Source organism: Bemisia tabaci, chromosome 4 (assembly GCF_918797505.1).
Source record: "Bemisia tabaci chromosome 4, PGI_BMITA_v3".
NCBI lineage: Eukaryota > Metazoa > Arthropoda > Insecta > Hemiptera > Aleyrodidae > Bemisia > Bemisia tabaci.
The window spans coordinates 60,231,531-60,258,185 of NC_092796.1; the positions used below are offsets into that span (position 1 = coordinate 60,231,531).

The following is a 26,655-nucleotide window of genomic DNA, read 5'->3' on the forward strand; positions in this document are numbered from 1 at the left end:
CTGTTTTGAGCATACATAGTTTTAATTTAGTTATGCAGGTATCAATTGGTATTCAGGAACTTATTGCTAATGGAAGATAGATAGAGGAAAATAAAAATGAATCAATTTATTTGGAAATGGTAGAAAAAGCTGAGGTTCTTGCAACAGGAGCTTTTGATAGTTTGGATACATCTGTTTAAATGAAATCAGTGTAACGGAGAAAAATAATTAATTGTTAACAAAGAGGGTGGCACTGTTTTCAAAATTAATGTATTTAAATTCTGAGACAGTAAAAAAGAAAAAAATGGAAAATCCCATTGCCAGCAGATCATTTGGCTGGAAGGTTTGTCTTTTCAGTCTGTACATCATTAATTTTTGCATTTGGCTGAAATCAAAAAGAGAAAACGAGTAAAATTAATAGAATGAAACATTCTCTTTGTATTACTAAGGAGATTGAACAGAGCTACTGATTACACAATTGTTTGGCCTTGAATATCATATTTTTATACAGATCACATGCTTAATGCATACCAAACCAAAGAAAAAAAAGTCAAAATCAAATCAATTTTTGTTTGAAAAAATCAAAACAATAGCACATGAACAGAAATTGAGTAGTATCAGCTAAATTTCAAATAAATTTGGTGATTAAATTTTGAGATTGGAAAAAGATCCGATAATCAAGAGGGTGCTTTTATGAACATTAACATGAGAAAAAAAAACCCAAGGATTTTTTAGGGCTGAATAGAGCCTGTGCTCCAGTTTTCCATTTTGCCCCTGTGCGATAATATACAGGGGTACTGCCAAAATAATTTGAGGGATAATTTTGCAATAAAAGGGGGAACTTTTTTGTCCATGAAACATGGTCCTCAAAAATTGAATCCACTCAAACTCCAAAAGTACACAGTAGCTGAATTGTCCTTTCTAATCTAGTCATTTGATGTAATACTTACTTTTGGATGCATAAGAACAAATGGCAGTTCCGCTGACAATTCTCCACCCAATGCACCCAAGTACAATTTGACTTTGACCGAGTATGAAACAACGATACCAAAGGTATCTTGTCTGTCAGGACTAGCCAACCTGAAATAGATAGAATACATAGTACCTTGAGGCTAAGAAATTCTCTGAAACAGAGATCAAACGACATGGTACTTCTTACAAATCGCACAACTTTGCTCAGAGCTCTGAAAACCATCTTTGCTCTCCAACATTAAGTAGGTATTTGAAAAGTATTGCTTCTACTACTGACTTACGAAGCCAAAGCTGATATTTCCTGAGGTTTTTTTCCTTCTTTCTTTTTATTCTTTTTCCACTGAGTGATGATTAAAAATGAACCAGTAGACAATGAAGGAATTAAAACATCAAATAATTTGGTTCCTCTCCCATAATTTGAAGTCTTTCATAAAGAAAAAGTCGTGCTTGCACCGGAAAGAACATAGAGAAAGACCTTAAAAAGATTTGAATCAATGTGAAAGGAAAGCAATCGACCCAAATTTCCTAATTAACTCTGAAATAAAAATGAGTATGACCTTAATAATTTGATACTCTTACGAAGTACACATCCAAGTTTTTGAACAAAGAAAATAAATTATTCTGAGCTATTTTTTTCTAAAATATGAGTTGATTACTTTCTCTTTCACTCAGGTAAAAATACTCACAATGTTGAGGACGCGAGATTAGCTTCTTGACTCTTCAGCTGACCATCTAGGGCAATACCTCGTCTATCTTTATTTGACTCAAGTGTTGGAACCAGATACATGATCTTCTGTAAACTCGAACCGGGTTGGACTGGACAGCCTTCTCTAGAATCAGAAGAAAAAAAATATTTACACTACAGATTGAATAAAAAACAAGAAATTTAAATCTTATTATTTAGAGTTTAAAAGAGTTCCATGAGGAATTGTTTCAGGGCCTGTAAAGAATTGCCTCAAATGATAATTTGGTAATTTTTTTTTTTAGATTAGAGGGAACAAAAGAGGAACTTGAATCTTGTACACTTTTGACTTCTAACTTAAGAAACAGGTAGAATAATGTTAGAAATATGAGGGTTCTCCCAAAAATAATACAATGGTCACTTCACGAATGTTCAGTCGGAGGACAAACGAATTCCAAAAATTTCAAAAATTCATTTTGTTGTGGAGAAATAGTTTTTACGGTCATCTGCAACCTCCATTTTTTTTCAAAAACAGTTTTTTTGAGACTCCTACAGGGGGTAATATTAGGATAAAACCCAATGCAACATAGGCAGGTTTCAGACAGTGAGAAGATGACCCATTTTTCCGGAGTGCTTGCATTTCTTAGATGGGAAATAGTAATCTTGGATAGCATTGCCCAACATGCCCAAAAGCATTTTTAAAACACTGAAAACTGTTGGCTCTTATCAGCTTTCAACAATCATTCTGATGACTTAATTTCGTAGTTACTTGAATTTTTACCCTAAAATGAAAGACAAGGTTTATCAAAAGTCAAGCTAAATTCATAAATCATCCTTTTGGACATTGGTTAAAACAAAATAATAGGGAATCAGTATCTTTGTCATTTGAATGAAAACTTACTGAGTTTCAAGGCTTGCGACGACAGATCTGTATTGACCATTTTGAAACAGGACAACATCGACTCCTTGTTGGACCATCGCCTTAATTTTTTTCACGACCTTATTGCTATTATTTCGAATACAGATGTTGGCGGCAATTTTCTCTCCATGATGGTACAACTGTGGAAAAATGCGAACAAGAATATTGATCAGCAAAAGACAGGAGATCAATGTCTGTTACTTAAACCTATAATCTGCCTATGTGGCTGATCTTTGACTTCGAATGTCATACAGTTTCCATTGTTTCCTCGAAAAATTTAGTTTTTCAGAAACGAGTCATTATTGAATTCATCAATTCAATTTTTCAGAGTAGACAACATTCTTTAGAATTTAGGAAAATATTAAACTGTATCGTTCTTCTTGTCTTTCTCAAGATTGGGAAAGAAGCATTCATACAAACTGGAAAAAATATGTGGATGACATTATGTTTCTGCTCCAATAAAGTAACTGCATTTCTGCTGAAAATTAGAAGGGTATAGAGGAAGGTCAAGAATGAAAAATAACTTCTTTTAATTCCAATGTCCGAGTAAAAGTTCAAGATGAGTTATTTTTGTTTAAACGTATATAAAAAGAAAATCATCCTTAATCTTACCTGTTTATCAAGTACCACTTCCAACTCGAGCTCTCCAGGACTTAGCATGAAATCTTTCCGAACAATTGTGCACGGCTGTCGACCTTGCTTTGATGGAGCATATTGGACTTTCCGAATTCCCAAGGCAACAGTACTCCTAAAATGATACACATAATATAATAAAAAAAATTTACTAAAAGCAAAAATGACAAAAATAAAATCACTAGGTATGATCTAGAGAGTTCAGAGCAGAAAGTAAAAAGTAGGAATTTTATGAACGTCTCACATTATTTTCTCATATTCTAGCTTTTCTCGTTCTTGCAAACCATTCCAAGTCCATTTTGCTGGTTTTTTGCAGTAAGTTACAAAATTTGTTACGTAAGTTACTTATTGTTTACTGTAAGTTAATTGTTACTGGACTTTTTCTTCACATTTACGGAGATTTTCGCTGTATTTTATAACTTTATAAGGCTCCAGAATCAAAATTAAAGATACATGAAGGTCTACAGATACCAGTTGAGAGATATGAGGTTTTGCACAACAGCCGCTTTTTTGTTACTTACATAATTAAAATTGGTCCCTACCTCTTATGAGTTCGGTCTGTTTCATTTTCTCCAACAAAAACTTTAACATAGTACTGAACACCGCAAGGCTGTCCCTCTTCCTCTGGTCCTGGTTGGAGAGTGACAGATGCTGGTGCTGTAGGTTGGATGGTGAATATGAAAGGAAATGCATTTGGTCCTAATTTTTTCATGAGACGTTCCTACAAAACAGATTTTGAAAGTACAAAATGGTTTTTTATTTCACGAAAATTCTGGTAAGAAGTTACAAAAAAAGACAAAAATCATCCCGACGGAATGACTTTAATAGTACCTATTCCTAGTTTGTTTGTGTTTGTTTTTTCTTTTCTTTTTTTTGGGTTTTTTTTCCCTTAACAAATTTAATTTAAAAATAACGTAACTACAAAAATATGTGTTGTATCTACCTATGTGTATGAAATTGATAAACTTAATTGATTTAAATTTTTCGTGATATCTTCTCTGAAATGACACAGGTGTTTTGGACTTTTGAAAAAAGGCAAGCACCTCCAATTGTGCTGCAACTAAGATTTTTAGCATAGAATCCGAGAAAGCCATTAATCTTTTCCCGATACGAAAGGATTTTCTGGAAAATTAAGGTACTCCCGAAAAATGATCAATTTTTTTTAATCTTTTGGGTACAAATGATACGAATGATCGAATACAATATTTGCTTAAACCCACAAATGTTAGGCTTAACATATTATTCAGGATACTTAGAAACAGTTTTTTGATTGAGAGACAAAAATACTTACTTGCAGTTTTGTGAGATTTTCCACTCTTTTTTCTGGTGGAGGGTAGATTTTCTCGGAGGCAAGGTAAAGGTCTTTTTGGAAATTGAGCCCCATGACTTCATCTTCTTCACGACCATATCGGAAACTGCAAACCACTTGCCCAAATACTTTCCTATCCTTTAAATAATCATCGTCCAGGAGGATTACCCCATCTGTAAACATACTTACTTACTTACTTAATGTAAAAATCCAGAGATAAAATAAGGTATTACTCATGCCTGTTTAAAACCACAGGATTCTCAGTAAAAAAAAAAAAAAAAAAAAAAAAAAAAAAAAATTCTTAAGAATGTAAACAAAAAAACAAACAAAAACAAAAAACTCCCTGAATTTTTCGAGTTTTGTAGATGCATAAAAACCCTGATTTAGTCTTTCATTTCTTTTTCTCCTTCTTTTTTTGAAAATGATTAAATACTCAAAGCGCCTCATTTTCTTGCAACGACGACATGTGAATGCAGTGAATGATTACATTTTACTAGGCATCAAAAAACTTTTAGAAAAATTGAAGGCGCTCCGACTCTTTCAATGGATAAGTATGGATGCAACTATTCATGTTCTTGGAATGTCCGGGTTGCATACGCATAAAATTGCAGGCACTCAGGCTTTCTTCGGCAGAACATTTATGGCTATAACCGCCCCAAGGATCTAAGGGTTGTCTACAATACATTTACAACTGTGCTCACTATATAATCCTCATAATGCGGATGAGTCGTGTTGCGCCATGTCGGAGTTGCCAAATGGTGCAAATTTCCGCAAATCATCTGCCGCTAACATTTCCACAAAGGTACTGCGCATGTCAGTCCCAAAAAACACGACCCGCTTCTTGCTCGGAATAATTATAGTGATTAGAATTTTTATCAGAAACCATGCCAAAAAATCACTGGAAAGCAAGGAAAAGTCGAAGGATTTTATGTTAAAAATGTCTGAAAACATCCGAAAATTGTTAAATCCAAGAAAACTTGTCACCCTACGAATAGCGATGATCAAGATAAGTCGTGATTCCACTCGTTTTTGCCGGAAACGAAGAATTGCACTATTTGGTACCACTGCCACGTATGAAAGACAGGGCCGGATTAAGGGGGTGGCCACATGGGCCGCGGCCCATGGCGGCAAAATGAAGGGGGCGGCAAATTTTGCAATCTTTTTTAATGTAGGTATCAAAAAAAGAGAGAAAAAATCGGATTCAGAAAAAAAATATCAAACGAGGAGAGACGACAAAATCTCTGAGAGTAAACGTATAGTAATTTCTAATTTTGTCGTCTTTCGGTGATACAAGAGACAACACCTTTAATTAGTCGAGTTAAGAGAGAAACAAAACACGCAATTTGACCTGGAACGGAGCGGCGCGGTGGTCGGCATGAAACGCATAGCGCCTACAAGACTGCATGAATACTTCACGCATTGCGCCAAACAGTGTGGTCAGCACTAGTCAGCAGCGGTCGGCGTGAAACGCATAGCGCCTACAAGACTGCATGAATACTTCACGCATTGCTCCAACTCAGTGCGGTCGGCGCGGCGGCGGCGGAGGGTAAAATCATTAACCACATTTATGTTTGTTCTTTCATAATTTGTTCGTTCGTTTTTTATAAGTGGAAGGCCTTGTCCAAACAGGGATGGTTTTACGGAGCTGAACTTTTGTCAGTGTTAACAGGGCTTTCACAAAAAAATGTGCCCAACACAAGTAAACGCGTCTCGTACACCCTCCCCCTCCCCCACCGGCACGTTCACTTGATGGTTTTTATAGATCGTATTCGACAGATCACACAGGTGAAATTATATTGATATCGATTGATTCAATATGTAACCACAGCCTGTAAAAGTCAATTTAGAAATCCGAGGTAACGGGTCTTATGTGATCGAATTTTTATTCTCTCGAGTACCAAAAATGGCAATGAAAAGTGAAATTGTTAGGAATTTTCTCATTTTCAGCTTTTCCAAATTAAATCCTAAAATTTTTGTTTAAGGTTATGTTCTATTGTCTTGAACCAAACGATACATCGAACCAATGTCGAATACGATCTATTGATATTTCAAAACGAATGAGAAGGGGCGGAAAAATACAGGCGGCCCATGGGCGGCAAGTAGGTAAATCCGGCCCTGATGAAAGATAGTAAATAATGAATAGGACACGATTTTTACATACTTCTGAGTAAATTAAATGAGAAGATTCAGAGGAAGGTAGTTCGTTTCATTTACTTGGAAATATGAAAAAATCGTAACATATAGATTATATACTCGTACAATCTTCCGCGTGTAGCAGAGTTGTGTGTGATTTCCGATAAAGGCAGGCGAGAAATTTCCGCATTTAAACAGTCTCCATTTCATTTCTTATTAATTGAACTATTCCTCTTATCAATTTGATGAAATACTCAAAGCGCCCTACCTTTGTTCAAAGACAACGTATGAATGCAACAAGTATCACATTTTGTTATCATAAGCGGGAAGAATTGAAGACGTTCCAGCTTTTTTAATGACTACGTGTGGATACAACTATTCGTGTTCTTGGGATATCCGGGTTGCATACACAACAAATTGCGGGCGCTCGAGCTTTCTTGAGTACAATGTATAGCTGCGGTTGTTAGCTCTCAAGAGTTTTCTACGTTGCATTTACAATCGCGATTACTATGAGACGAAATTCGGATAAGCCGTATAGCACCTTGGCAGCGTTGCAAAATGGTGCATATTTCCGCAAACCATCTGCCGAAAACATTTCCGCCAACGCATTGTGGATATCAAACATGCAAATCACGATCGATGAGATTTCCGCGAACCTCTCGTTTGGAGTATAAAGTCGTATCCTATTACTAGGAGCGGTAGCGACCCCGTCAAGCCTATAGGGATCTCCAACAACAAAAATGGGAGCCGCTACTGTATCTTACACGAACCCGTTCAACTTTTGCGTTATTTTGAGATATCTCCGCAACAACTTAACGAAACTCAAAACCCTTTGCACTCTGGCTGGCAAACTTAATTCCTCGCCTACAGGCGAAATTTGGAGCTGATTCATTACGCAGTTCATTGATAATCGCTAATTAATTGCCGTTTTTTGGTCACTGTTTCAAATCACCCGCGCCGCATTCTCATTCGTGCCTCGAAATTTTGCCTGTAGGCGAGGAATAGATTATATACCATCTTCCGCATGTAACAGAGTTGTCAAATTGTGCAAGGAATCGAGACGTAATATGGTCGCTGATTGCAGAGTGAAAGCTTTTCTTGGATTTTAAAATTGTTCGACTTTTCAGATATTTTTGAACATAAAAATCCACGACTATTCCCTAGCTTTCCAGTGTATTTTTTTTTTGGCACGGTTTCTGATACACACTTCAGAGCGTAAAGTTCCTTGAAAGTTAAAAATTGCAATGTTTTGGCTCGAAGCAAAATGCATTAGCTTTTCCCGACATACATGAGGATTGGGAAAAATTCCTTGAGTCTTACAGGCACCATCCACGGACTAAAACAAAATTGAGAGACTTATCTACTCGAAACAAAAACTGCGAGATTAGGGGTTGACCCATTTATTTACTTACGACACTGAGGGAGCTTACAGTTAGTTACAGGATTAGAGGGCAACTGCATGAAATCGCACCTACCTATTGGCTCCACTCCTGAAATATGATCGACGAAATCTCTCTTGCCAAGATAGATCGTTAGTTTACCGTTCGGGGAGGTTTTTTTGAACACTTTAAAATTAACGACCATTTTTTAAATAAAAAATAAAAAAGGGGTGGAAAAGAGTGTTCAGTGAGTGAACACAAAGTTGAATGCTATCGAGGTTCACTAATTAGTAAAGACAAAAAAAAGGATAAAGGTGGATGGGCAAAAACAAAATTAGCAAATTAAATTAAAATTGCGTTAAGAGATACGGAAAAAAAACACTGCCCGCTAAGTTCCGAGGGGGGAAATGAGTTTGTCATCTGGGCGGAATGTATTTATACAGGCACCGAAGATACGTGGATGGCATTGAACGGCGAAGGCTTCCTAATCTCATTACCTGGGGTGGCTGTGACGAAACTAGGAGGAGTAAAACACTAGCCATTCGATTCGCTTTTATCGAATGAGATGAATTCCTCAGGAAAACGAAGCCCTAAATTGCGGACGGGTATTTTGCTCCAGATTTACTCATTCACACCCCGTGACTTCCTTTCTTTCAGCTGAGAATTTTGTGTCAAACCTAGGTTCTTGGTTTATTCGTTCGATTTTTACGTAGGTATTAATTTATTAACCCCCTGGCAGAAAACGCAGAGGACGCCCTGCCAAATCGTGGATTGAGAGAATGAGGTAAGAAATGAGGAGATCCGATCTGCCGGAGGAGCTCTGGCAGGATCGCTATCAGGGGCGGTTGGGTGTCACAGAGCGCACAGAAGCGCTGAAAGAGTGACTTAGTAGTAGTAGATAATTTATTATCTCTGTAGGTGCGGGCAGCGAGAGAAATAAGTAAAATCCGTTAACGCTACGGACCGCAAAAAGATGAATGAAGAGGGATCCAAAGTTCTAATTCCCATTAATATTCCAACTGACCTCTCGCTGATTTCACTTGAAAGAAGAACAGAAATGCAGAAAATGCCCGATCTGGCAATCCTGGGATCGCCGCAAACGTTAGGAAATTTTCAAAACATACGACTTCTCGCCCTTTTAACCCTTTTTGGATTACTTATACCGGAAAGTTGTTTGAAAGGCTACTTTTTCGCCTTCAATTGAGAGGATAGGCAACAAATGGTTCCCGAGAGCCAAGATAGCTGTATACACATATCATCGTTCGAATAACTAGACGCGCGCGGACAGAGAATAAGAGCCCACATGAGAAAGGCGTGGACGAATCGCAATTTTATAGATAAAACAGACATTGTGTCATCAAATCGGCCAAACGGTATCAGTCGGATTGCGGTAAACGGATGAAGTTAATTTTCCAGGGGCGCAGGAAGTTTTCAACCTTCCCATTTTGGAAAACCCTATTGTCTCCCAAAGTTGTCACAGCTGTGACATCTTCTCTGTCGTTTGTTCGCACAAATTTCCGCGATTCGGCAAAAAGAGAGAAAAAGAAACAAAAACGCGAATTTTTTGCGACTTTGCGAAAAATAGAAATAAAGAAATATGCGGACTTCGAAGAAATACGCGATTTGAAGACTGCTGTGAGCTGGCCTTTCCGATTTTCTCAGCCTTTCCTTTTTTTCGAGAGCGACCGCGCGATCATGATTGCGTGATGAGAGGTTTTTGCACCCGCGAAAAAATATACGTGAAACATATTCGTGGTTAAAACGATCGTAGACGATAACTTTTCCTACCTAATTGGTTAGTCCGAAAACGAGCTTTTGAGATCTCCTCGACTCACTTTTCCACAAGAGACAAAATGCACTTCCTGCATTTTGGCATCGTGTATACCACTGCTACAGCGCGCCGCGCCACACGCTTATTCACCATCCGCGCACGTCAAGTTATTCGAAAGATAATATGTGAATACAACTATTGTGGCTCTCTGGAACTCTTTGTTGCCTATGCTCTCAATTGAAGGCGAAAAAGTAGCCTTGCAGACAACTTTCCGGTGTGCGTGATCCAAACGTTCCGCACCACTCTCGATAACTTCTTTGCTGAGCAAGCTGCCAAGCTGAAACTTGGGGGGTAGATATCTGACTTTATTTTTCTTTTTTTTTCTTTCCAGATCGCAACACTTGCATTTTGTGATTCATCAATGGAGAGAGCATGAGAAAAGAACAACTTTGACGGGAAGTTTAGGTCTGTATCCATGACCCTATCAAAACGGCGGCCGGATATTGTTCGAAATGGTCAGAAAACAATATCTCTGTAACTTGTGACCAGGTTTGCTTCAAAAACGGTTATAACTTCAGTATTATGCTGTTACTAGTTTAAGCTATTAGAACAAATAAACATAGGTAGCTATTAAAATATTTAATATTACGGTTTTATTTTATTTTATATATATTATATTTTATTATATTACGGTTTTATATATTAAAATAGCTAATATTACGGTTTTCAAGTTAGTTTGAGTTATGCTGAACACACGTTTGATGCTAGCTTTTCAAAATACCCAATCCTTTCTAAAACTGCGACCTTAACACAGCGAAAAACTGGTATTTTTCCGGTTCCCAATTGATACGCTTCAAACTTTGTCAAAACTTAGTTTCTAAATTTGGAAAAGCTGCGAAATGTCAGGAGAAAAAACATAAGTTGGGAAAAGCAGGGATATAGTGAATTCACTATACAAAGGATTAGACTGCAGTGGATTGTAGGTAACTAGCGAAGCTCAAGAGTACAGGGAGGGACACCAGAAATCAGGAAAAACGGGGAAAATCATGGGAAAAAGGAAAAGCTCAGGAGAAACATGAAAAGGTCAGAAAAAAGGGGATGGAGGAAAGCCTTCCGGCACTCGCTATTTACTTTGAATGAAATGGATTGCTGGTTTCTGATGAAGATGGACACTATCAGGGAAAGATCGGGAAAAACAAAGGATAAAGGAAGTTTACAACAAGAATTTGAATGGGGAGGATTGCATGTAGTTTTTGACTTAAATTGTGGTTGCGGGTGTGGGGGAAGAATATGGAAATCAAGAAGATCAGAGAAATATCGGGGCGGGGGGGGGGGGGAGGAGGAGGGGATACAGGAAAATTGTTTGCAAGTGAATTAGAATAAAGAGGCTTGCATGTTCCTAACAAAAGTTGGGAGTGTCAGAGAAAAGAAAAAAAATCAAAGAAGACAGTGGAAATCTACGAAAATGAGAGACTTTCTTTTGTTGACCATGAACAAAACATTCTCACTGTGTTATTCTTGAAATGCCTGCCCCACCGGTCTAACCGTTGTATGGAACCTTGTCTGTCCTTCATGTGCCCATGCTCACTTGTCTTTTGTCATCCTGAGTGCTCAACAGCACAACCTTCCTGGTATGCGTGTTTTACTGAATAAATCTTACTATGTGATCGTCAACCCGTGTCTGTCTTTTTCTTCAGCCCACAAAACATATCACAGTGCTGAGATCACACATTCTAAAGATAACGAACATCCATCTATCAATCTATCTACCTATCGAATTGATTCTCTACTCTCGGTTCTGGCAAATACAAAAAAATTTAACACTTTCAACTCATGAGGCATATTCAAGTGATGCAAAACATATCTATTTTCTAAGATTATTCTATTAGTTCTTGTGGATACTTTAATCATAACTGACGTGTCTTACCTTCAGAAATTTTACAGCTGGCATTTTTTGATTAGTTCTTCAGATCTTCAACTGTCTGCAATCTTGTGGAATTGCCTGATGGTTGAATGCAGTTATTTGTTAAAAAAGATAAACCTGGAGGTGTGGTCTTTAAACATTCTGATGGAGAGTGTAAGAAGCCCCCAGGCATAAGAGTTGAAGGACCAAAAATTTCCTTTAATAAACAACAAGGATGAAATAAAAAAATTAAAAGCTAAGATGATTTTTTCACATACATGTTTGAGATTACACATTCATTTGCAGATTCGTTTTTAATTCTTGAAATTGTCGATGATTTTCCGTCATTCTAGCACAGTTATTGAAGATTTTAAGTCAGGCTTGATAGGTTTTCTTTATGAAAATATGATAATAACAGACTTTATAAAACGCAATTACCTAGATAGTGAGTTACGAGTTCTAAGAATTTGGCCATTGATATACCTGCTACATATTCCTTGGAAGATTAGCTGGTTTCTTCAGCAAGGTGCATTAATCATTTCAGGAATCAAAATTGGGCGAGTAAGGAAAGTTAATAGTGCTGGACAGAGATTGCCAATATAAAGCAAAAAAGAATTATGTATTGCTTTATGAGTTTTCTCCACATAAAGGGTGAAGATCCTAATCTAGATTGTATTCAACTATTTAACTCAACCACTAATATTTTTGTTCAGACTCAATACAATATTTGATTTTGTTGACTGAGACAGACCAGTGGGTGGGAAATGATAGAGATGAAACTACAAATACATCAGGAAATGATGGTGCAGCAAAATATGATGTGTTTGAAGTCATACGGCATTATGGTTACCTATGAACCTTACCTTGCAAACTGCGTAAAAGTTATGATCGCTAATGGAATGTTCGCAGATTTTATCCGTTGAAAATGCCAGGCAGTCATTACATTCGATGTGCTCTGAGAGGTGGGGTGTGTCCAAATTCCTTTTTTTACCAGAAGAACCTGCAAAAAAGAACATATGAAAACTTAGATGGTATGATAAGGCACTAGACAAGGTCTGAACCAGAAGAAAGCATCACACATTTCCTCTTCAAAATCTTGCGCAGAAAACTATTCACACAACAGGAAGTTCGAAAATCAACTCCTGAACAAGATAGGAAAAGTATTTTTGACACGATCAAATGGAAGTTAGATCATACAAAATGACGTCATTCAAATTGTTTCCCGTATGAACGATGTTAGTTCTAAACACTTATATCTTGTTTGGGAGTTGATTTCCAGGTTTCCGTCATGTGATTTAATTCATACCTTGTCTAGAGGCAAATTTGGAGACAAGGAAAGGGCAAGTTATATTCTCAACAATAACTATCCATCAAATCTTAGTAAGATTAACTACAAGCGCAGCACCCAATTTTCTATGAGAATACATGGTTTTTGAGTGTCTTGTTGCCTGACAAACTTAAGACTACAATAAAATAATCTATTCATCAAAATCTCCATGATTGATTCTTCATTTTTTTACGATGGGCCTTTAGACGAGGTATGAATTAAAGCATAATGCTACAAATTTTCTCTTCAAAATTTCACAAGTAAAACTAATCACACCAAGGGAAGTCTAAAAATTAAATCCTGAACAAGATATGAGTGTTTTCTATTGACATTGGCTAAAGTGCAAAAATACAAATGATGTCATTTGTATAATCAAACTTCCATTCGATCTGTGCCGAAAAGACTTAATTGTTAATATCTCGTTCAGGAGTTGATTTCAAAATTTCCTGTTGTGTGAATTGATTTCTATGTAAGATTCTGTAGGGAAAACATGTGACATTTTCCTCTACATCAGACCTTTTCTAATGGCCCATTGATGTACATAGTTTTGGTTCAAGAATCAAACGCCTCAATAGCTTGCAATAGCTATGGTGTAAAAATAATTGTCATCAAACTCGGAACCTTAAGAATAGTAAGTTAATCTGGATGGTTGATTACACTTTTACTCCTAATAAGAAGATAAAAAATTTCAATAAATACCTTTAGAAGATTTTTTATTAGAAATGATGACATGCTCAAGATCTACCAGTCGAACTCGGTGCTTCTGATCCACGACCAGATTTATTGGCGAGATGTCAGTAAAGTAAAAAGCATAGTCTTTGTGACCAAAAGTGAAATTGGTAGCCAAGTCTAACACTTGAAGAGTTAGATTCATTCTTACAGGCAGAGGAGCATACAGAAACTCAGCGAGGTCTTTCCCACAATGTTCAACAACTATCAGTCTCCCACAGCTTCCGAAGTATTTTGGTACAGGCCAGCCTTCCTCTGGTTTTAAAATCTAGAGTGGAAGAGAAAAAACAGTTTTGCAACTAGCATCAATAAATAAATTGAGTGCCTAATGCTGCTATAATGCTGTGTTTGAAGTTTTAAATCTCTATTTTTTTAAAAAAGAATCAAATAAAATTCTTGCCAAAAGTTAACATGGATTACTTACAATGGATGAAAAAAAAAGTTTTTATCACCAACTCCTGAGAATCATATATGTGATGCACCTGAGGCAAGGGGACTTTAGATAGGTTGTAAAATTTTTTAGGAGAGCGGCAAAACACTGTGTTGGTTCAAATAACTTTGAAAACCCAAAACACCTGAAATGCTCTGAGAGAAATTTTTGGAATTTCTTATCGTTTTTGGGGCAAATATTCAGAATTAACACCTTAATGCAAAATCATACAGTTATCTCAATTTTTATTTTTTTCAACTTAAGTCCCCTTTTCCTCAGGTTTATATCTGGCATATCAACAGCGTAAGTCCGCAATCACATGTCTCGTTTGCATTGTCTGAAAATCTCTGCCTTTATGTTATTTTCTTATAAGAGAACAAATTGTAATCATTCCTTGAAGTTTATGTATAATTTTCTTTGCACAGACAAGAAAAATCAAGGCAGTTTTAAAGAATTGCTGTTGAGTACTTTTCCGTTTAAAAAATAAAGTATGACAGGGAGTCTACGACGTCGCAAACCGAGTTATGTGATTTCAGACTAACACCGTTGATATACTTGATTTTCCTTCATGAACAGGTAATGTTACAGGAAATTTCCTGGTTCAAACATCTATACATAAGTATGCTGCAAGTTTACTAAGTAGTATATTTAAATGAATCTTTCTTCGGAGGAAAAATAGGCGGTTGCCATTGAATTCTTACATGAACATCTTCATATTGTTGGGAGGCAAATTAAATGAGATGAGAAAACTAAGGGTAAATAGTCAATGAAAAATAGGAAGATGAAAGGGCGATGCAGTACGTCACTGACCACAACAATTCTGAATCATTCCAATGTTAGTATACTTGAAAAATTCATGACCGCATCCCATTTTTCATTGACCAGTACCTTCAAACTTCATTTGGTGCTTTAAATAGAAATATTTTTCTACTCACTTGAAGTAGCAAAGGCTCTGGATTCAGTTTGACCTGAGTCCAATACTGGAAAATTCTATCAGTAGGGCTGTGCGTTTCATCAGAGATCTTCAAAATGTTCATGACATCTGGGAACGAATCTCCTCCACAATAGACCAATTTGTCACTGACATTCCTTGATTGATAAATATGATTGAGTGCAGCAAAATATTTCAGAGGTTTACTGAAACATTCTGTAGAGTTCGAGTGACTGAAGAATTTGTCACATATAAACCGATCCAGATCCTTAAACTCAGAAGACGATGCAAGTTTTTTTATGACAACATCTTGATTGTTCATGTACCCACGAATGGGCTTTTTTGTGTTGACATAGAAAATAATCCTGTCTAAAAATGAGGCGTTTGTTATGATTGAGTTGTTTTGTATGATAGGACATAATTCCTCTCCGTAGCAAAATGGACACTTTGGCCTATCTGCAATTTCAGAAACATTAAGAGACAAAATGTCTAACAGTAATTTGAATAGGATGACAGCTGCTAAGCCTGCACTAATGTGAATCAATTTCTGGTTGGTCAAATTGATTTGAGACGATAGGCTAAGTGCACTGCGAGGTGGCATAGAGTTTTCTATCTTCATCTTGAGTCAATCAGATCTAATCCCTGATATGAAAAAAGGGTTATCAGCGTGAACTTCGGGCACCATCAGTAGAGTCTATCAGACGTCTCCTTTACATAAATCACTCACACATTTAATCCATGTATTAGGTACCACAGAAACTTGACCATCTGATGATGGAAATTTGAGAGGGCTGCAATGTAACACTCTACACTCATGAAATTTAGTTTAGACTAAGATTGACGACTTTCAAATTTTGAGGCTCCAAAGCGGTGGAGCAGGAAATATCTCAGAAATTTTGAAAAAGAAATATGACGAAAGTTGAAATCGGTAACGCAAAATTTTTTAGGAGAAGAAACTTGAAATGAAATTCTTCAATGATCACAAATTCAAACTAACCTAACCTCTATAATTCCTCATTGTACGTCACTGAAGATGACGTCACAAAAGTGTATTGTTTACATTTGAACATTTGAACAACAACAACATTGGTCTGTCTGTCTGCCGTCTGCTCTGTTATCACATGGTTATCAGAGTTTTTAGTTTTTTTAGTCTCTAAAACGCGTTTGTCACAGGAAATTAAAGTATTATGACTACTGCAGCTGAGAGATTTACTAACGGAGAAAACTTTTTTTTCATAAGCGACCCCTCGGATATTCGGAAGACCGTGAGAAATATAAGCGAAAAGTTTGAAGCTGTTCAACCTGGCAGAACATTCAATACATTCATGTACTGGAGGAAGATATTGAATGCACACTTCTTCAATGCAGTAAGTTGGCCTTGCTTTGATACTTGCATGTTTTTCAGAGCATGCTACAGATAAGTTGACAGTTCCCACCCACGCATTGATGCTAGGATCACCTCAGTGGCTAGACACCCTTTGGTACCTATCGTGTTGCCAAATTTTACCCATAGCAATTTCAACTTCTTTACGTCATCTAAATGTGGCTCTTTGCTCAAAATTTTGGGAAAATGGTCGTTTTCATAATCTCAAGAGAAACTGACCTTCTTATCGTAACCAGTAGGTCAATCGAATTGACTTCTCCTCAATTCGGCCTCCTATGGTGTAGTGGTTGTAGCGCCAGCTCTATGATCGGGAGGTCCCGGGTTCGATTCCCGGCCAGGGGACCTGAGTTTGATGGTCTCAAATAATGGTTGCCTGGTACTGGTTGTTAGGGACGGAGGGGAGATGGGACTGAGGCGCAGGATTAGCCCTTGTAGGCTATTTGAAGTGGGGGAAAAAAATTAAATGTGTAATTTTTTATATTTTTACAAAATCGCTGGAAAAATTGCGAAGTTGAATAGCAATACCGATACTGACGAATGAACATCGTGTATAATTTTGTATGTTTTCATAGAACTGCTGGGAAAATTGCGTATTTTTTAGTGCTCTCAGAAATTTGCATTAAAATGTTTTATGTATCAACGCCAATCAAAACGGTCACCAAGCACGCAACTATTCAAACTCAAGAGAAGTCATGTAGTATCATCCGAACATGAAGGAAAATCTTAGCTTTTTGCACCCAAGCCGCCATTATTGACCTCTTGAATGACATATTTGAATATTCACATCATCGGAATAATATAGAATCTTTCATTGACCAGATAATAAAAAAATCAGGAACGCTTTTGGTATCAAAGAATTGAATTTAGGTACGCTGAAGCATCCAATGAAAGACGATACACCTTTCTCCTCATTTTTCTCCTCTCTCTCCTCCTTCATTTTCCTTACCTTCTTTCTTCTCTCTTTTTTTTCTGCTCCTCTCTCTCTACTACTTTATCTTTCTCTTCCTTCTCTTCTCCAACAGATTAAATCTCGATCAATTGATAGATTATTTCTACGCAAAATCAATGGCAAATCTTTGGACGCTCGTCACTACAAAACTTCTAAATTTTTATTTGAGAAAGGAGCATCTTAGCCCCAAAATCAAAATCGTATTGATGAAAAAGCTAAGATGCTCTAATTCATGTGTTCTGATATTTAATTTGTTAATCATCTGTGTTTTTTCTAGGCATATAATTATTTGTCACCTGAAATATATTATAGAAATCAATAAGATGAATGAATAAGTTGTAGAAATCGTGAGAATGGTCAAAAACTATAAGTCAAAGATGTATTCATCTGAAAAAGGTGCTACCAGGGGTCATGAAACATCAAATAGACTGAAGTATCGACCCCTGTGTATTACACTACCATAACTACCACACATTTTACGCGCGTTTCGAGCCGATGGCTAACCAAGCTCGCGTATCGAGGCACACACACCCGACTCACCCTCACGGACACCTGCACCCAAACAACGCCAGCACACAACACACGCGAGCGCGCCTCCCCACGTACCCAATCCTCCATACATGCGCGACACACCATCAGCGGACAGCATTCCGCACAACACATACTAACCACAATCACAAAACTATCACCAATTTTGTCGGCGTTTAGCCGAGGGTAAAACCCTCGTTTCCACCGTCCACCACGAGGAGGAACCGACATCAGACGGCAACGCTTCCATCGTCCAACTTACAACTCCCATGGCATTGCGTTAATTTGAAATTCAAAATTTTGAAAATTTTAAAAGACAAAGGCATGGGGCTCATGCCTTTGTTTCACTCGAGATCGGATGCCCTATAGCCGGTCCGGACCGACCAGTTTCCTCCTTAAGATCTCTTCTCCGTTCTGCTTTTTTCACACGGACTCCCGCGCGAACGAAGCACAACGGATCTACTCAGTTCCTACGAGATCAGAGGTTTAGTCGAGTGAGATTTAGTAAGGATAACCAGTGACCTCTTCAAGATCTCATGCCATGAAGAGTTGGGTCGGCGTTCTGGGCGCACCCTCACTCACAACAGTGAACAATTCGCCAATGACCGAATGCAGGGAACTCCTCTACCACCGTGCGATCCAGCAGTGAGACAACAAACTCGTAGCTGGATACTCTCTACAGAGATAGAGATTGCTGAAACTTTGTCCGGCTTGTTCGGCCCAGGTCAAACAGAATACCCTGAGCCACGAGACCCGGGACTCTCGTGAAGTATTCGGCTCGTCCTGCATCAAAACCTACTTCAATCTGCAACATCGCCCAACCACCAGCCCGTTTGAGAGGTGTCCGACCCTCCGGTTCCGACTTTGCCTGGTCTAAAGTGTCCCGGGGGGGATGACGGCTTTAGACTTAATGCGCAAGCATCGGCAGATACCGGAGGTTGACCAGAACAGGATTGCCAGGCTTCGATCGGTCACCCCTGCATTTGGTCGCTGACGAATCGCGCAAAGTCGGTCACAGATCGGGATTTTCAGACCACTGCACTGTGGGCCAGAGGTGCCGGTTGCGCGAGAATAATTGATATCTCGGCTAAATCCGAACGAAAATCACTAAGTTTTGGTTTACGGGGGTTTTTTGGGTCGCTGAACTCGAATTTGATATCAGATTTGTTCAAAAATTACAAGAAAAGTATGTCATGAGGATTTAAGCTAATCCAGTGATGATTCATTTTTTCGAGCAATCGCACTGGGATTAGAAACAATTTTAAAGCTTGAGAAACTTTCCAAAACAAAATTGAGAACTTGAAAGTGTCCAAGAAGAGTTTGGAAAAACGATCTAATATTATTAAAATTAGAAGAATAAAAGACGAAAATGTTCACAGAGCAACGCTTTATATGTTCATTTTTTTTATCTTTTTTATTTTTTTTGGTCACTGCCTCCTCGTGTTATTGGTTCTTGTGGGTCACCATGTTTAAATGAAAAGAATAATTTTGCAAAGAAATGCCCTGCATGGTTTAACGGTTCTATGTTTTGCTGATGTAAGCTATGAAGTATCGTGTCAGAGGATCAAAGAAGCATTCTATGAATTTTCATTAGAGGCGCTAGGCATGAGAATGGCCAACATTTACTTACAACGTTTATTGGAAATGACGGTCGGCTGAACAGTATCTTTTAACCACTCTTGCATTTGGTGCAATATTCTTGCATTGACACTTACTTTCTTTTTTGCCCGATGAATTTTTCGGTTGTCACTCTTAAACTTAAGAGTTTAACTAAGCTCTTAAGTTTAAGAGTGACAACCGAAAAATTCATCGGGCGAAAAAGAAAGTAAGTGTCAATCACGTAGTTCCCGATAAAGAAACAAAGGATTAGTAATATTCTTGCACTTTAATAAATTCCGCCCAGATGTTTACCAATTATCGGCTGAGCTCAAAATTCAGAAATTTAGATAATAATAAAAAAAAGAAAAAGAAAAAAGTTTCATATCAAATTAGATCTGAATTCAAATATCCATAGACTTGACGTCGATTGAGCTAGCCAAATAGCAGCTTCTAGTGCGATTGAAATCGTCAATACATTTGAGAAGCACGAAAACCGTAGCCGAGTTACTGTGCTCGTATGGTATGTGAAAGAACACAATTACATTCATAAAACCAAACGTCATAAGTGAAGCAGCAGGACAAACTTTGCCTTAAGGTGAACTGTACCATAAGTTAGAAGGGTTAGTTCTGCACAAAGATATAACTGAAAAATTCCTAAATTTGACCACTTTGCAGCATTTAAAAGTCCGAGGGAGAAAAATAAGTTTTCCTAGCAAATAGAAGTTAAAGTTGTCTGCACTGTTGCGTATCTTGAGGAACGATCCACCTTAAACGCTTACATTATTAATAACGCAAATCATGGCTTGAAAGATTGACCCAATGTCCTTCAGAATATTACATTAGGAATTATCATCATTGAAAACTGAAGTAGTGTGGGTTTTTTTTTACCCTTAAACTGTTTTCTGATGTACTAAACAATTTCAGTTTTCATTTAAAGGCGCATTTTGTCCTGCTGCGTCACATATAATACCCGTATGGTAGTTTTAATAATTTCACTTACGGAAAAGAAGCAAAATATGAAAGACAGAATGACAGACAGATTTATAATGTCGTCTCATCTGCGGACCTTTTTTGCACTTATTAAATACGAAAAAATGTGGCAACCATGGAAAAAATGCGCATCCTCAGAAGCGCAGCAACTCAATTTAATAATAATATTACTATTTACTGGGAAGAATTTATTTACTGTACGATAACTAAGGTCCTATATGTGAGATATGAACTTAATCCTATTTTTGATGAGTCGACTTTTTTTTTAAAAAAATTAAAAAAATGGGTTTCCCGCAGTTTCCCGCAGCAAAACTGTGGTGCAAATGAATGTTGAGGATTTAAAGAAAAAGTATCTGGCCTTAAAACTCTAAGGAAACTTAAAGAAAAAACTGTAGAAAGCTTTTTTGATGGAATTTTTAAGATTTTTAGGTAAATTTTCTAACAAGCTTTTTGGACAGTGAAAAAATGCGCAATGGAAAAAGTGTATACATCAAATGAAAGCTCTTTCTTAGGAGAAGAAGTCCTAGTAAACAAATTTTCATCCTGCGCATCAGCTGAGCCGTGATAAGGCCTTACACGGTTGCAGTCCAGGGCGCGCTTCTATATATTATCCGTGCAGTATCAGAGGTACCTAAGTTCCCCCCTCCAATACATCGCTGCTGGGCGATTATTCCATGAAATTTTGATGAATCCTCATCCCTTAGAGAGGCACTTTAACGAATTCCTCATCATCATTACAATACTGGACACTCGTAAAAACTGCATTTTTCGCGTAAAACGGGCCTCCCTGGCCCACAGTGCACTGTGTACCGGTTGATCCTTGCACCTCGCGGTTCAAGGATATGGCCTAACTACTATCAGTGGTCCTCTGAAGATCATCGTTCCCCTCATGTTCCTTAGGTTCCGCTTGATCTCTTCCGTAAGCCAGGGATATGGGCTAACAACCAAGGTAATAACGTACCAAGGATGCGCTTGATCCTAAATTGCTCGTTACGATGTGTGAAGAGATATGGGCTAACAACCAGAGGCGAGGGAGGGTGCAGAATCACAACAGTTTGCCGGCGTTTGGCACGGGTCAGAGACCCGCCCCAGGTCCACCACGAGGAGGCTCCGGCACCAGACCCTTTTCTCTCTCTTCTCACGTTTCCTCTCGCTTTTCCTCTCGATTTTTCTCTCGATTTTCTTCTCTCTTTTCTTCTCGCTTTTCCTCTTGCTTTTCTTCTCGCTTTCCTTCTCGCTTTACTTCTCAATTTCCTTCTCGCTTTCCTTCTCAATTTCCTTCTCGCTTTCCTTCTCAATTTCCTTCTCAATTTCCTTCTCGCTTTCCTTCTCAATTTCCTTCTCGCGCTTTCCATCTCAATTTCCTCCTCGCTTTCCCTCTCACTGTTTTACTGTGTGCTTTCACTGTTTTATTCTCTTTTATGTTCTCTCTATTCTTCTCTTCTTCTTCTCCCATGTCTCTTCTTTTCTCTCCTCTCTTCTCTCTTTTCTTCCTGTTCTTTCTCTTATCTTCTTCCTCCTCTTTCTATTCTTCTCCCTCTCCTCAAACTTTGATTTTACCCTATACGAGGAGGTACTTTCACGAATGAGCCGTAAATATATTATGAATATGTCGCTATAACGTCAATATAACGCTGCAAAGCTCAGTCATTATTAGCATGCTTATTGATCAGGGTGGGAAGCATGGCAGTCGATATGGAATGAATGCGGCTTAAAACTCTTTTATTAAAATGTGGCAACATTGAAATAGAGTTACGTTCTTTTGTTAGGGGGACGACGATTTGTCTGCCAGTTGAACGTGGAATAAATAACTCTCAGTATGAAGGGACTCTAGTCAGTCCCAGCGCAAATTAATTTGAAGGGAGCATTTTCACTGCCATCACCAGAGAGTTACTAGATTGCTTATGGGCCTCAGCTGTAGCCGCTGAGTTAATCAAAATCCGACTGTTTTTAAAAATTTATTCAGGACACTGAGCTTTTTATTTTCACGAAGTTTGAAGCCGCGTGCTGACGGGTTAAGCGTTTACACTCTCCCAAATTCAATTTCTGCCCCTCTGATTACTGCGACGTTGCCACTCACATTCATCAAAAAATAGGCCGAGGTGGAATCAGGCGGTGCCTGTTTTTTAGGCCCTAAAAGCTCCATTACCTAACCTCCAAAATTATCGACATGTCAGTAGTCACTCCGTACACTGCTAAGGGAAAACGTCGTATGAGCCGCCAGACGTTGCCATATTTCCTTCAATAATAACCGAATTAACTAAAAAAAAAAATGTGAATATTTTTCTCTACGAATTTTTTTTGCAATAGTTTAATCTAAAATGTCTGAAAGTTTCAAGGGAAAATTATTCGCATGATTTCCTCAATATAAATGTCTTATCCAGGGAAATTTGGCAACCCTGGGATGTTCATACGGCGTTCTTCCTTTGTACGGCAGAGTAGGTTCCCAATTACAGGGGCGGTAAGCATGTAAATCCAGCAATGTGGTTGTTAGTGGATGTGTGAGATGAGCACTCTCTTAGGGATGGTCGAATATTTCAATAATCGAATATTCGATATTCGAATTATCGTCACCAAGATAATCGCATCTCAATCGAATGATGGTGAGATATTCGAATATTCTATTATTATTCGATTTATATTCGAAAAGGTAAAACTGCGATTTTCCATCACTTTCCCTCCTACAGTTCGAAATTAGCAGGTTAAAAAATTCCCCTTTAGACCTACAGACCGCTCAGTACAGACCTACATGCCCTGGAGTCCAAGTTACCACCAGCATGTTTCGGAAGAAGTACATCGTTTGGAAATACTAGAGAAAAAGAGAGCCCTGTGCAAGCTTTGTTCCACCACCTTGTTATATTTGCGGAGCACCGTCAGAAAAAAAGAAGAAAAAAAAGAAGAAAAGAAAAGAAAAAAATCGGAGCAATAATCGTAAAGATTCGAACATTCGTTAAGATTCGATTCTCAAATATCGCAATCGAAAAGTTTCGAAATTCGAATAATCGCATTCGAATTCGATATTCGTCATCACTAACTCGCTTCGACTCGCGGAAGCAGATGATACGTAAGAAAGAAATGAAAGATTAGAAATTTATGTGAAATATTTCATGAAATTTCACGGAGGCTGTGAAATATTCCATATTTTTCAGGGACTAGAGTAAACAACCCGCACTGAACAAGTGAACACCCAACTGTTGAAGAAAGTCACAATTTTGACACTTTGCGAAACATGAAAAGGAACCGGTATTTTTCAATATCTTTCATAAATTTCCGAATTATCATGAAATATTTCACGCAAAATCAAGATTTTATTCTTCATTCAAGTGTGCTACCTTGCGCGGAAGCTGTGCGGTTGAGGCTGGCACGTGACGTACGATTGCTTTGATTCGTCGCGATTGACTCTGCCGCGACCAATGAGAAGCAGACTAAACAGAGCTCGAAACCTGACGTAATTATTTTGTGCGTGAAAAAGCGCGCCACCAAGTCTTAACCTCTCAGTCCGTTTCTGGACACCATGACTGCGTTCAAGCCTCCGAAAGTTACCGCGCTTTTTCTCGACTTTTCGTCTCAACCAGGAACCTGTTCTCCTATGCAGTTTTCCTTTGATGGCACTTGACGTGACGTCATTTGTCTTCCGTTGTTACGCCTTAAAAATTTTCCCGCCCGTTCGTTTTAAGTTCAATCGAAAGTGAGGAGTGTGTAACATTCATTTTGGGAGGGCTTGGTGAAAGTGCAAGCTTTACGGATGATGCAACAAATGGTAAGACGGTGTTATCTTGTTCATCGCGCTTAGGGGTGGATTTATTTTTTTTGGCAGATACTCTTTTTCATTTAAATATATCGGTGTCCGAAATGCGAAACCACGTATCTCCGTTTGCGACGTTTCAGACTTTCAGTCATACTTTATTGGTTTTTGGGAAACTAGTCAACGTAATTTCTTGGAAGCTTCTCTGATTTTCTCTCTCTGTTCAGCAGAATATTCCGTATAAATTTCAAGATGTAAAGTCGGCTTGTTTCTCCTAAGAAAAAAGAAAAAAAAAAAAATGATCGGAAATTTTGAAATACTTGGTTTTGTACTTCGGCCATCGATTTGTTCAGGTATTATCAGAATGTTCGGGTAAAATACTTCGATCTTTCGAAACCCATGGCGAAATGACTTTCGATTTTGTGGGAACCCAACTTAAAACCCATTTTGGACGAAAATCTTGCAACGCTTACATTAATTTTCTCACTCATAAATTTTCTAATTTGTATAGTTTTACTGCAGTAGCTGAGTCGTCTCTTTCTTCTCTCTCTCTCGCTTTCTTGTTTCCTCTTTTTAGTCTCTGTTGTCAGAAAAAACTGTCATCTATTCTGCCAAGTATGCTTCTGGTCCTGTAATATTGATAGTTTTCAGTGACTTCACGGGGAAGTGATATTGGGTTCCCCTTCTCGTTTCCATCGAAGTTGCGAAATCATCGCCCTAACCGCTGGGAGACTTGATTCAGCAGTGTGATATTGATATTACTGCGTGCGAGCGCTGTGGGAAGTACAGCGCGCCTTCAATTTTTCGGGTATGTAACCAGGACATCCATCGGACACGAATAGTTGCATCCAGGCGCTGACATCAACCAACTTCACCCAAGTCGGTCAGCCACAGACAGGCGATTGCACTGCCTCGCTCTCTTTCCGTTGTTCGCTACTAAGACGATTATTTTCCTCTTCTTCTTTTTCTCTCGTGTGTATTTTGAGTATCAAATATTGCTAAGTATCATCGATTGTATCCTATTATCGAGAGGCTACCGAATTGGGACAGTTGACAGAAGCGAATTTAAGAATTCTGATAAATTTTTCCTGGCCAAGATTGCACGTAGAACACGATTCGCGCGACGAAGATTACTGAAATAAACTTCTACCTGAGATATTTACGTTTTTCGTTCACATTGGCTACAGGAATTTTGAATCCCCCGCTGCCCGGGAAAATTCAGGCTCGTCCCATAAACGGCCCTTATCGTATATCTGATTTTATTTATCTCCGGGGTAGATGTAAATTAACGAGACGGAAACCGAAGTAAGGTGGAAGAATTTGGTGTTTTCAAACGCGGCACGGTAAGATTGAAGTGCTGGGTGCAGAATGGGCATTTCTCGATCTAGCGGCATCTCGAAGGCTAAGGCAACGTTCCATGCAGTATGCTTAATGCTAATGTTTATAATTTGTTTTAACTTTTTCTGCATACTCTTTATAATTTAATAACGCTGAAAAATAAAATTTCAGAAAATTTATCCGGTATAGTTTCTAAAATACAGATGAGCATTGGAGATTCTTAAACACCGCAACCAAGAAATGCCCTTTTTGCACCCAACGCCTTGATGGAGAATTTGCAGGAGTCTGAAATTTTGTGAAGTTTATGTTTGAGAAGAAACTACTGAATGAACTAAGCATGAGAAAATCCTTGGTTTCCAAAATGAACATCTATTAGAGGAGATGTCGTCACCTCCCGGCCCAAGTGTCACAATCGCAATGCGACGTTTCAAAATTTCCGTCGCCATTTTATTTTTCTCAGATAAATTGTTGGTTAAACCTGTTTGAAAATTTCACTGAATTTTATCGGCAGCACAAAGAAAATTCAGTAAAATTTTCGGACAGCTTCGTCAAACAGTCTCTTCGTAACAAAATAAAGTGGCGGCGGAAATTTGTAATCGTCGCATGGCGCTTGCGATACTTTGGCCGTAGGGTGACGATATGACCAAATTACCCAATTTGCCATAATACATGTTCTTATATGGAAAATTCTGCCCGATGACGCCACAAGGTGGCAGATTTTCTCACTTTCAAATCTATTTTTGTTTCAATTTCCAATATCAGGAAAACCCATGAAAAATGCTGCGAACGCATCTCATTAGGCACTCTTAGATGCAGCACTCGAAACTTTTCGCGCAAATTTTCCATTCTCAAGCTACGCGCAGGTCGAAATTGAACCGGAGCTTCGGGAGCTTCCAACCGGGAGCAGGACGGGCGGGAAAGCGAGGGCTTAGTTGAAAGTTGCGCCGACAGATGGCAGCCGCTTGACCGGCGAGCGGAATCGCGGTGATCGATCTCGGGACGGCTGGCGCCCAGACTCGCTTCAA

The 26,655-nt window shown here is 38.3% G+C and overlaps 1 protein-coding gene and 1 long non-coding RNA gene across 4 annotated transcripts; one reads left to right on the plus strand and one right to left on the minus strand.

Moving 5' to 3' along the window:
- Positions 1 to 91: 91 nt before the first annotated feature.
- Positions 92 to 16,112, minus strand: Arr1 (arrestin 1). Of its 3 annotated transcripts, none has more exons than XM_019043449.2 (8): positions 11,705 to 11,845; positions 4,477 to 4,667; positions 3,728 to 3,906; positions 3,165 to 3,300; positions 2,535 to 2,692; positions 1,638 to 1,781; positions 930 to 1,059; positions 92 to 364 (listed from the first exon to the last, which is right to left on the minus strand). In XM_019043449.2, exons 2-8 carry the CDS (start codon positions 4,567 to 4,569, stop codon positions 308 to 310), a joined length of 897 nt encoding a protein of 298 aa, XP_018898994.1. In that variant the 5' UTR covers positions 4,570 to 4,667; positions 11,705 to 11,845; the 3' UTR covers positions 92 to 307. The 3 variants fall into 3 exon arrangements, with proteins under 3 accessions (XP_018898994.1, XP_018898993.1, XP_018898991.2); XM_019043448.2 differs by lacking the exon at positions 11,705 to 11,845 and adding an exon at positions 8,103 to 8,388; XM_019043446.2 differs by lacking the exons at positions 92 to 364; positions 930 to 1,059; positions 1,638 to 1,781; ... (1 more) ...; positions 3,165 to 3,300; positions 3,728 to 3,906 and adding exons at positions 12,544 to 12,680; positions 13,707 to 14,004; positions 15,102 to 16,112 and having other exon boundaries at positions 4,523 to 4,667; positions 11,705 to 11,897.
- LOC109031736 (uncharacterized) lies at positions 8,557 to 10,475 on the plus strand. The gene is made up of 2 exons (XR_002008833.2): positions 8,557 to 8,790; positions 10,169 to 10,475. It is a non-coding gene; the product is annotated as an uncharacterized lncRNA (long non-coding RNA).
- Positions 16,113 to 26,655: the final 10,543 nt, after the last annotated feature.

Bases quoted from the DNA above. Each gene is read 5' to 3' on its own strand.
- Arr1 (XM_019043446.2), bottom strand. From the start codon at position 15,716: ATGAAGATAGAAAACTCTATGCCACCTCGCAGTGCACTTAGCCTATCG. The intron at 12,681-13,706 runs GTATTTATTGAA...TCTTTTTTGCAG, and splicing joins TAATAAAAAATCTTCTAAAG to GTTCTTCTGGTAAAAAAAGG. The intron at 11,898-12,543 runs GTAAGGTTCATA...TGTTTATTAAAG, and splicing joins ACTTTTACGCAGTTTGCAAG to GAAATTTTTGGTCCTTCAAC.